Here is a 12,339-nt window from a genome sequence, read left to right as displayed (position 1 = left end):
GTGCTGTGTTTTTTTACTGTGGTTTTGTCAGTGTTCATTTGTATCTTGTGCATGCTGATAAAGTTTGGTGCAGAAAAAAAAATAACCTAATTCACCTTCATCAGGTTTTGGCACCAAAAACGCAGCAAAACCTGATACCTGCATATTTTTGCTGTGTTTTTTCCAGCACTACCCATTGCTTCCTATGGGTGAAAAACGCTGAAAAAACGCTGAAAGAAGTGGCATGCTGCATTTTGCAAAAACACAGCTCTTTGACAAAACAGTCAGGGAAGAAAAACCAAGGTGTGTGCATGAGATTTCTGAAATCCCATAGACTTTGCTTGTACTGTAAAACGCAGCTGAGAATTTGCATAAAAAAATGCTGCAAAAACGCAACGTGTGAACATAGCCTTACAGATTTTCAGATCCATAGTATGCTGATGCCGATATTTGCGACTAACTTCACCTACAATTCGCAAATAAATTTGCATTAAAACTGCAACAAAATCAAGACTTAATACATGCGAGTGCAGAGATTGATAGACAATTCTGGAAAGGTAAAAGGAGTTACCAACAGCAAACGCTACACACATTTTATTTTAAACTTGCCTTAGAAAGAGTCAAATTTGCCCCGCTTCTTTCAGATGTGTACCTAGCAATACATCAGTGTCTTGTCCAACTCATACATCACTGGGAAGTCTCTGCTATAGAGGACAGTCCTCTGTGTGTAGCTCATTTTCGGAATATTACTCTATGGCGGCTTGAAATCCAATCTCTTTTGCTCTATGAGATATTTGATAGTAAAGTGTGGCTAATGGAGGGATTAATTCCTCTGTGTACACAGCACTCTTATGTGAAGGAATCCTCCTGGGTCACTTAGATGGAGAGCAAACATCCTGCACTTACAAGAACCCGGCCGCCTGCCTGTGATGCTTATCTGACATATTATTCTTCATGGCGGTGGACATAGGATGCCTCACTTCACCCATAATGCCGCTTGCATTTTTTTTACTTCTATGCTATCAGTTGTAAGGCTAACCTATGTTTGTTTGTCCGTGACACCTAATTCTAAAGGTGGCCATATACCCTAAAGCTCCACCATACACTCTCGATAGCTGTTGGCCAAACGATGGTTCTACCGACAGCTATCTTGCCCAGCTCTCCTATACACCAGAGTATTTGCTCGGCCGAGCACTTCCATGTTCTCTATGAGAAAGCTGCTGTCAGACATCTCTGGCGGCAGCTTATCTTTAGAGTACAAAAGGATTGGCAGTCCGAAATCAAACATTCTGGACCCTTAATGGGGTTTTCCCATGAACAAAAATTAATTTTATTCACTAAATCTTGGAATAAAAATAATTGGATGTGATTAATAATTGGATGTGATTAAAAGAAAATGTTCCTGTGCTGAGATAATCTTATAAATGTGCCCCTGCTGTGTACTGTGTAATGGCTGTGTCTGACCGTACAGGAACATGGTCTGATCATACCACATCTCCTGGGCAGGGGAGGAAGCAAAGAGTATACAGACAGTGTGAGGTAAAACATTGTTTAAAAACAGGCAGAGAAATGTTTTACCTCACAAAAAGAATCAGCTGTGATCCTGTGCTGTAATATCTGTATATTCTTTTGCTTCCCTCCCTGCCCAGGAGATGTGGTATGATCAGACCATGTCCCTGTATGATCAGACACAGCCATTACACAGTACACAGCAGGGGCACATTTATAAGATTATCTCCGCACAGGAACATTTTTTAGATCACTTCCTATTGTGGACCTTATTTTCATTCCAAGATCTAGTGAATAAAATTAACTTTTGTTCGTGGAAAACCCCTTTAATTCCACAGGAACCATCTGTCGGGCATCCTATACACATTTGACTATTGGTCCAGTCTGTTGATGTCAATGTGTTCGGTCAACAGAAGTCTAATGTGTATTGGAGCCATTAGCCAAACCTTCTGATATTGGCTAGATAGGCCCAATTTTATCCCAACAAATGATTTTGGAGGACATAAGGGATAGGCAGTGTGTTTGCAAACAATCAATTCTATTTTAGTGGGAGATAAGCCACTTTCACCATTAAAAACATATGAATGTTCTACCGAGAGTTCATTTATTATGTGGATTCAAGAGAGAATGATGTTGGCTGAATGAATGTTTGATCTTGAACTATCTAAGGGCTTGTTCTCAGGCTGCATTTTTGCAGCGTTTTTTTCTGTACATTTTTGCCGCAGAAAACTTTTTGTACCAGCAAAGTGAATGTGATCTCTGAAACCTCATGCACACGACGCTTATTTTTTCCTTGCAAATTTGAACCATCACAACATTTTTTCAGATCCGCCGCACGTCAATCCTTACAGCAATTTTGTAGCATTTTTCACCTATTCAAATGACTGGGGAAAAAACAGAAAAGTGCATCAAAAACGCAGGGTTTATGCAGGATTTTCCTGCCAACACTCAGCACAAATATCTGCTGCTGATACTAAAGGTGTGAACATAGCCTAGAGTTTTCCATCTGCACCTTATAACATTATAGCTGTCTGTGCGGCCTGTCCGGGAACGCTTCTTGGAGACGTATAGGCCTGATATCCATCAGAATGAAAGCCGAGTTTCACCCACACAACGTGACCATACATGGCTTGTTATAGGCTGTAGGGGGGTTTCTAATTCTCTCTTCTGCCAAAAGCAACTCAAGGGTTTCCAAAGCCGCCCAGACTGCTGTGTGCATAGCTGCATCTGCATGAACTCATGCACTAGATGGCGGCACAGAGCGTCTGCCTTCCACGCAACTTGTCTTTGTCATATCCATTCTTCACTTATTTATTCATGGTGGCTATAAGGTTGTGATTTTTGTGGCAGTTTCTAGATGAAAAACTGTTGAAGAACATGGAGCCATAGAATCCTACACATAATGACCCTACATATGTGTAGCCATGGGCCACTCTGGACCGCCATAAATTTCTGTGTGGTACCCAACAGGAGGGCCCAATACAATGTACAATGTTTCTTTAAAGTGTAATGCCATGCTGCAAGCCTGGAAAACTTGGGAAGAAGTTTTTCAAAGGCAGACCGAGGTGCACGATACCCATGTCAGGAATGGATACATTAGGACTGTTGTGTTGACCCACATGGGCAACGTGTATGATACAGGGGAGGGGTTACACAGAGCAGAAGGACTACATGTCACCATACAACTAGTCCTCTACTGATACTCTCCTACTGATAAAACAGAGATTTTATTGAAAATACAATAAGCAGCCCAGTAAGTGACACATGGCTGGAATCAGGTTATCTGCCCCTACATCATGGTGCTCTTAGATTAAATAGCATTGACCTGCTAACAAATTCTCGTTAAGGTGACCAAACCTTATCTATATCACATACAGAAAGTGAATTAATTTCTCAGGCCCTTCATTGGGGGACACAGAACAAAATATCTAAATATGACCAAACTTTTGCAGACTATCTATGTATGGGGGCCTTCTGATTCGCTCCTGGCATATGAGCATTTTGAAATACGATGCTCAAACTTTTTGTATTCCGAGAAGATAAGACACTGCTGTTAGAGGTGTTTAGTGGTGACTTGTTCCACTACCCCAATTGAAAACACATGCATGCTTTGGTATTGCATTATTATTATTATTATAAAACTTTAACAAAAAACTCTGATGAGCATGCTTGGCTGAACTGAGCGTGCATGTACAGTTTGATCCAGAAGTTTACATACACTATATAAGAAGACACATGTTCATGTTTTTCACAATATCTGACATGAAACCAGAATAAACCTTTCCCGTTTTAGGTCAGTTAGGATTACCATCAGTTTTAATATTTGCCAAATGCCAGAATAATGAGAGAGAGAATGTTTAAGGCATTTTTATTACTTACTGCAAAGTCAAAAGTTTACATACATTTCATTAGTATTTGGTACCATTGCCCTTAAACTGAATGACTTGGGTCAAACGTTTGGGATATCCTTCCACAAGCTTCTCACAATAGTTGGTTGGAATTTGGACCCATTCCGCCTGACAAAACTGGTGTAACTGATCCAGGTTTGTAGGTCGCCTTGCTCGCACCTGCCTTTTCAGCTTTGCCCATAAATTTTCAGTAGGATTGAGATCAGGGCTTTGTGATGGCCACTCCAAAACATTGACTTTGTTATCCTTAAGCCACTTTGTTACCATTTTGGCAGTATGCTTTGGGTCATTGTCCATTTGGAAGACCCATTTCCGCCAAAGCTTTAACTTCCTGGTTGATGTCTTGAGATGTTGCTTCAGTATTGCCACATAATCTTCTTTTCTCATGATGCCATCTATTTTGTGAAGTGCACTAGTCCCTCCTGCAGCAAAACAACCCCACAACATGATGTTGCCAACCCCATGTTTCACAGTTGGGATGGTGTTCTTAGGCTTCCAAGCTTCACCCTTTTTCCTCCAAACGTAACGATGGTCATTATGCCCAAAAAGTTCAATTTTAGTTTCATCAGACCACGGAACATGTCTCCAAAAATAAAGGTCTTTGTTCCTGTGTGCAGTTGCAAACATTAATCTGGCTTTTTTATGTTTCTTTTGGAGTAATGGCTTCTTCCTTCCAGAGTGGCCTTTCAGCCCATGTTGATACAGTACTCGTTTCACTGTGGATATTGACACAATCTTACCAGCTTCCGCCATCATCTTCACAAGGTCTTTTGATTTTGTCCTTGGGTTAATATGCACATGTCGGACCAAAACATGTTCATCTCGGGGACACAGAACCTGTCTCCTTCCTGAGCGGTATGATGGCTGGACATTCCCATCTGTTTGTACTTGCATATAATTGTTTGTACTTGCTTATAATTGTTTGTACAGATAAATGAGGCACCTTGAGGTATCTTAAAATTGTACCCAAGGATGAGCCAGACTTGTGCCAGTCCACAATTCTCTTCCTGATATCTTGGCTCATTTCATTAGACTTTCCCATGATGCTACACAAAGAAGCAGTGTGTTTCAGGTGTGCATTAAAATACATCCACAGGTGTGTCTCTAATTAACTCAGATGTTGCCAAAAAATTTGGCAAATATTAAAAATTATGGTAATCCTAATTGACCTAAAACGGGAAAGATTTATTCTGATTTCATGTCAGATATTGAGAAAAACATGTATATGTGTCTTTTTATATAGTGTATGTAAACTTCTGGTTTCAACTGTATATGTAATGGTAAGGAAAGAGAATCTGTGAAGGTTGGTTCGACCGACCACTATGTAAAGGCCCTCGTGCATTTTAGAAAGAAGATGGCCGAACACGGGGATTTCTGCAGGTTAGGCTAACATCTGATGTGTATCTGGGATTCTTGACTCTCTCCAGACAGATGATTTTGGGGAGACAGGGAGTAGACATTTTAAGTGTACCTTCCCAACCCTTTTATTCTGCGAGAAATATGCCACTTCCAGAGTTGTTAGGCAACCATTTGCCCTGCCCTCCTCATATAGTACTGTATAGCATGTATGTATATGTAATGATTGGGAAGGTGAATCTGTGAAGGTTGGTTTGAGCGACTGCTATCTAAAAATGTTCTTGTGCTGTGATAATCTTATCAATGTGCCACTGCTATCTACTGTGTAATGGCTGTGTCTGACCATGCAGAGCTGCTCCAGTTCATGGTCGGCACATACCACAGCTCCTGGCCAGGAGTGGGAGTATAAGTTACTTATGATAAGTGGGTATACAGACTAAACAGCTGGGATTCACAGCTGCTGTTTTCTGAGGTAACACATTTCCCTGCCTGTTTTATCACAGGAGTGGCTATTTCTATCTCATCACCTAGCTAATCACCAGTGTGATTCTGGCAAGTTTGAAAGCAGAAGGGAAGGTACCAGAAGTTAGTGTTAGATTAGGTTTAGGGCTGGGACAAGATCGGGTCAAGTAGTAAGGTGCGATTTGGAGAGATGAGTAAGCTGTCCTTCAGTGATGGTAGGGAGGAAAGTTATGGCAAAGGGGAAGTGGTCTTTTATGCATAGGGGTTGTGGTGGATGGGCAGTAAAGACTTGCCTTGTTTGGATGACCTTATTTTTGAAATGTGCTATGAAGTCTTCTGCAGAGATGAGGGAGCCCCCATGCAGGAGTGGGTCACTACCCTCTTCTATCAGCAGCACTTGGCACAATATACTTGAATCACTATGTAATTTAACAATCTACCCAGATCATTGTTACATAAATTTGTGATTGAGGATATTGTCACATTTGCATGTAGCTGAAAAATGTGGCCCTGGAGTTGGTGTGACTGGTGGGCCCTTAGCACCCCAGTCCGACACTGCTGGTATATAAGATATGTTGCAGAGTGGTGATATGATTTGCCCTGTATTTCATGGCCTTGCACTGTAAGCACTTTGCTGTGTTTTCTCCCCAGGACCTGCAGTCTCAGATTAGCACCATGCAGGTGGAGCTGGGTGTGAAAGAGGCCACAATAAGTGCAATGAAAAGAGAGGTGGAGTCCCAGCGCAGGCACCTGCGGGAGATCTCAGGTATTCTCAGTATGCAGATGAAGTTTTCTTTGTTTCTCCTCCTCTGTCTCCTTCTTAAATGGAGGGTGTGCCGACACATAATGGAAACAAGACACCAAATGTCTGGGGGACGCAGACCACCTGCCCTGTCTGAGCCTGTGTTTCTGCAGACATGGAGCACAATGCTGTGTGATAAGGACAGATCCCTGCAGGGATTCTCTTTCTCTGTGCTTTTTAGCTTGGGTAGAGAGCTCTATCAGTTCATTGTGCTGTTTATCCTAAATCCACAAAGCCCTTACTTCTTACTATCATTTCAAATAAAATCAAGGTTCACGTATGATATTCTCACTTCGTTCTCACTATGGATATGATTAGTAAATGTTTAAAGGGGTTTTCCAGGTGCACTTTGTCTAAAAAAACAAAATGTTCTGTACTCACCTTCCCCAGGTCCACCGTTTAGTTTTCAATGCTGTTTTCAATGGTATCTGTTATCGTCTGCAGCGCTGATGTCGACAGCACAATAACTGATAGCCAATAGCTGATAGCTGATAGCCAATAGCTGATAGCCGATAACTGATAGCTGATAGCCAATAGCTGATAGCCAATAGCTGATAGCCGATAACTGATAGCCAATAGCTGATAGCTCATAGCCAATAGCTGATAGCCAATAACTGATAGCTGATAGCCAATAGCTGATAGCCAATAACTGACAGCCAATAACTGAGCTCAGTGGCTCTGCCCCAGTTGATGGCACGAGCCGGTCAGAGTCGCTGGGCTCACTGATTGGCTGCCATTCAAGTGACAGCACTATGAGCAGCCTCGGAGACTCAGTGCAGGACCCGGAAAGGTGAGTAAAGCACAGTTTGTGCAACCGGTGGATGGGGGTATTCCGAAATCGGAAATCCCCTTTAAGGGACAGAGCCACAGATATTACCAGTATAAGAGATATACTCTCTAGGGCACAGATACTTATGTAGGGGAGCTGTAAAGACCTGCTCCAGCCCTGGAGGTCCCGAAGCAACTATATATTACATGGGCTTTCATTCATTTTATACATTTGCACGTTATAAATGTTTGCAAAGGATGAAAATCAGTGGCAAAACTTGACATGCCTTAAATTTATCTAAATCCCCATCTATTTGATGGCATAATCTAAGCTATTTTCTAATATACTTGCTATAAAAATTCCCTACCGTTCCCTAACTACACTAACTGCTAGTCTATTTTTTTTTATTACTTTCTGTCTGATGATGATTCGTTTGAGAACCCCCAGTGCATCCTGGGATACTCAAACTAAGCGTCATCAGAGCAGGGGGCAGAGGCTGCAGTCACTGTCACAGCCCCGGATCCCTCTCTGAAATGAAGCGTCATCAGTGACGCACGTTTCAGGGGTGGTGCTGGTCCCTGCCCTGTGCGATGTGCGCAGTGACAGCGCCCACTTTCTTGTTGGCACAGATATGCAGTAATGAGCCGACAACATAGCAGTGTTACAATACCCATCAGAGACAAGTGACGTCACCTGCAGGGTGGTGCTGAACTCCTGCAAGACGGATATTCTGATACAGCTGTGTTGCCGGCTCATTACTACAGATCTGAGCCAACAAGGGAGCGGGCGCTGTCACTGTGCACATTGCACAGCGCAGAGACTAGCCCAGCCCCTGAAACAAACATCACTGATGACGCTTCGTTTCAGGGAGGGGGCTGAGACAGTGACCGCAGACTCTGCCCCCTGATGATGCTTCATTTGAGAATCCCACAATGCACTGGGGCTCTCAAACGAAGTGTCATCATCAGACAGGAAGTAAAAAAAAAATAGACTAGCAGTTAGACAGTGTAGTTAGGGAACGGTAGAGAATTTTTAAAGCAAGCATATTAGAAAATAGCTTAGATTATGGCATCAAATAGATGGGGATTTAGATAAAATGTACTTTTGCCTTTGGACCACCCTTATAAGTATTGTATAGTAACCATCATGTAATAGATGACAGGTGGACGATGAGGCAGCAGAGGTACAACTAGAAATCGTTAAAAAGATAAACCTCCTATCCCCTAAGTATGCAGAACCCCCACATAAACCTATAATTACTGCTGACTATGGGCTGCCATTACAAGGTGTGGCTGTCAGGTGTCTGGCTGTGCACACTGATCAGTTCAGGAACATACGCTCAGGCTCCTACTGTAATGTGACACCACAGCGCCGAGTTATTGAACCCAGTAATAACAGTGACGTATGTGAACAGCAGCTTCAACGAACTTCTTAAAAAGCTCTTGGGAAAATCCACACTGACGTGTAAGCCTGCAGTAACCGATTACACACCTGCAATTCATTGTTTCGTTTTAACTGCAAACTTCTGACCTTTCACTTGGACATAATGTGAATTCAGATCCACCTGCTCCATACACAGGCTCTAAACCAAAATATACATCTGTAAAGTAACAGCCCTTCTATAGACTCTATAGACCCCCCCCCCTCCCCCTTTCTAATGAGCTGGATCAGAGGAGCAGAGAGCACAGTAGCAGAGATCAGAGGAGCAGAGAACACAGGGGCAGCGATCAGAGGAGCAGAGAACACAGTAGCAGAGATCAGAGGAGCAGAGAGCACAGCAGCAGAGATCAGAGGAGCAGAGAACACAGGGGCAGCGATCAGAGGAGCACAGGAGCAGAGATCAGAGGAGCAGAGAGCACAGGGGCAGCGATCAGAGGAGCACAGGGGCAGCGATCAGAGGAGCAGAGATCAGAGGAGCAGAGAGCACAGGAGCAGAGAGTAGAAGAGCACAGGAGCAGAGAGCACAGTAGCAGAGATCAGAGGAGCAGAGAGCTCAGTAGCAGAGATCAGAGGAGCAGAGAACACAGGGGCAGCGATCAGAGGAGCACAGGAGCAGAGATCAGAGGAGCAGAGAGCACAGGGGCAGCGATCAGAGGAGCACAGGGGCAGCGATCAGAGGAGCAGAGATCAGAGGAGCAGAGAGCACAGGAGCAGAGGAGCAGAGAGTAGAAGAGCACAGGAGCAGAGAGCACAGGAGCAGAGATCAGAGGAGCAGAGAGCACAGTAGCAGAGATCAGAGGAGCAGAGAACACAGGGGCAGCGATCAGAGGAGCAGAGAGCACAGGGGCAGCGATCAGAGGAGCACAGGGGCAGCGATCAGAGGAGCAGAGATCAGAGGAGCAGAGAGTAGAGAGCACAGGAGCAGATATCAGAGGAGCAGAGAGCACAGGAACAGAGATCAGAGGAGCAGAGATCAGAGGAACAAAAATCCCCTGCACACAGTGCCTATTGAGGAGTGAACCCAGACATTAACATGGTCAGTATGGACACTGCTATAATAAGAAAAAATGCATTGAAGAAATAAATAGGATAATGATTTTTAACTCTTAAAGAATCTGAACAACGTTTGGGTCTTTTTTTTTTTTACCTAAATGCATGTAATTTGAGCTAAAAATTATTTTTGCAATTAGGTTTCATTAAAAATATTGCACCATTTGAATTTTACAGGCTGTTTGTTTCTCTGTACATTTCTAGCTACAGAATGAGTTAACTAAGAATCTTTCAGTGACCTTTATCTGTCTTTTTGTGAGCTCCTCTCAGCTGATTTATGACCATATGAATGTTCATCTCTCCTTTGATGTGTTTGGGGGACATAAATAATCTGAGGGGATCTGTTACAGATTCAGGTGGTGGAACCTCTGTGCTTCGGTGCAAGGAGGGACCAGAGGGGCGTGACTAAGTACCTACTCGGCCTGACTAAGGTCGCACGGCGGCTCAGTCGACTCCGTGAACCAGGGAGGGACCGAGCAGGTGGACCAGGTGCCACTCTGGGACCGACCTTGTGTGAGAGCAGGTGACTCCCACGGGTCAGATGGCAGGAACTGACCGGTACAGCGGATGAGCACGGCAGGAAGGCAGACGAGTGGTCCGGGTAGATAAGCAAGCGGGCACGACAGGTAACAGGCAGGTGTTCCAGGTAGGCAGGCTGGCGGGCACAACAGGTAACAGGCAGGTGTTCCAGGTAGGCAGGCTGGCGGGCACAACAGGTAACTGGCAGGTGCTTCCAGGTAAGCCGGCTGGTGGGCACGGCAGGTAACTGGCAGGCAGACTTGCGGCAGGACTGACAGGCAGACTGGCGGGCAGGACTGACAGGCAGTGGGACCTGAGGCTGAAGCAAGTGTTAACACACGGAACAACAACCATTGCACAGGCACCTCCATATTGGAGGAGGTGCTTTAAATAAGGGAAGTCCTCCGGCCATTGGCCAGGGAATTTTTAGGACGACTTGCGCGGCCCCTTTAAGAGGGAGGGAGCGCGCGCATCCTAAGCACAGTGCCCGGGAAGCTGCGCGCAGTGCGCGCCACAGCAGCAGGACGGGAGCCGGAAGACGCCGGACCAGGGCCGCGGCGGTGAGGGGGACGGCGTCTATGCCTGGCAGGAGGCAGAGACGCCGATGCTACAGTACCCCCCCCCTTTTACGCCCCCTCTTCTTTAAGCCCAAAAGAAATTTTTCAAGAAGATGAGGGGCAAGAATGTTCTCTCTGGGTTCCCAAGACCTCTCCTCTGGGCCAAACCCCTTCCAATCCACAAGAAAGAAAGTTTTTCCTCTTACCCTCTTGGTGGCCAAAATGTTTTCTACCTCAAAGACGTCCTCAGCGGAGACTGGAGCTGGAGAGATACCTGGATCGTCAGAGAAGGAATTAAGGACAACAGGTTTGAGGAGGGATGCATGAAAGGAGTTAGGAATTCGTAAGGTGGCCGGGAGTTTCAGCTTGTAAGCCACGGGATTGATTTGGTTCAGAACCTCGAACGGACCGATGAACAGCGGGCCCAACTTATAGGAAGGTATCTTGTGACGAACATATTTGGAGGACAGCCAGACCTTGTCTCCCAGACGAAATTGAGGTGGATCCAGACGTCTCTTATCAGCATGTCTCTTCATCCGCTCGGAAGACTGAAGATGTGCGGATCTGGTGTCTTCCCAAATGGCCGAAAATTCGCTGACAAGAGACTCCGCGGCAGGATTGTCCACTGAAACGGAAACGGAATCCGGGGGTGTTGACCGTAAACCACAAAGAACAGGGATTTGGAAGAAGATTCACTCTCATGGTTGTTATAGGAGAACTCGGCCCAGGGCAGGAGCTCAACCCAATCGTTATGGTGAGCATTGACGAAGTGCCGGAGAAAGCTGGTAAGGACCTGGTTGATACGTTCCACTTGACCATTGGATTGAGGGTGATAAGCAGAGGAAAAATCCAAGGAGACATCCAGCAGCTTGCACATAGCTCTCCAGAAGCGCGAAGTGAACTGAACCCCGTGATCAGACACAATGTGGAGGGGTAGGCCGTGAAGACGAAAGATGTGATGGATGAAGTCCTTGGCCAGCACATGTGCAGATGGAAGACCAGGCAGAGGGATGAAGTGGGCCATTTTAGAAAAGCGGTCAGCGACCACCCAAATGACTGTACAACCGGCAAAAACAGGGAGATCCGTAATGAAGTCCATAGCAATGTGTTGCCATGGAGAGGCAGGCACAGGAAGAGGAAGGAGACGGCCGGATGGAAGGTGCCCGGAGACCTTGTTAGGGGCACAGGAGGAACAAGCCTTGTGCAAGGAAGGCCACCAGTAATGTCGGGCGATGAGCAGCATGACCGGCTAGTTTGGATGAATGGCCCCAGAGTAGAACCTTCTTACGATCTGGAACCGCCACAAAGGTCTTACAGGGTAGAAGAAGAGACAGGTCAAACGGAGCCACAGTCATCACTTTGGAGGGGTCGATGATACAGTATGTAGAGGCTCCTCCTCTTGGTCGGTGGACAGGAACGAGCGGGATAAAGCGTCAGCTTTAATGTTCTTGTCCGCTGGACGCTAATGTAGGGTGAAGCAGAATCGGG

General features: G+C 45.3%; 1 protein-coding gene across 6 annotated transcripts in view; it reads left to right on the top strand.

Annotated features, from left to right (window-relative positions):
- Positions 1–12,339, top strand: part of LOC141265862 (uncharacterized) — a 1,005,842-nt gene that overhangs the window by 941,846 nt on the left and 51,657 nt on the right. For all 6 annotated transcript variants that reach the window (XM_073679503.1, XM_073679498.1, XM_073679502.1 and 3 more), the window contains one exon: positions 6,366–6,480. In XM_073679503.1, coding sequence (XP_073535604.1) covers positions 6,390–6,480 — 91 coding nt within the window. In that variant the 5' untranslated portion in view covers positions 6,366–6,389. The remainder of the gene's footprint in view (positions 1–6,365; positions 6,481–12,339) is intronic.

Source organism: Phyllobates terribilis, unplaced genomic scaffold (genome assembly GCF_046119375.1).
Source record: "Phyllobates terribilis strain yellow unplaced genomic scaffold, ASM4611937v1 Scaffold_4__5_contigs__length_816908805, whole genome shotgun sequence".
NCBI lineage: Eukaryota > Metazoa > Chordata > Amphibia > Anura > Dendrobatidae > Phyllobates > Phyllobates terribilis.
The sequence above is the reverse complement of the archived record's forward strand: the minus strand, read 5'-3'. Positions and strand labels throughout refer to the sequence as shown.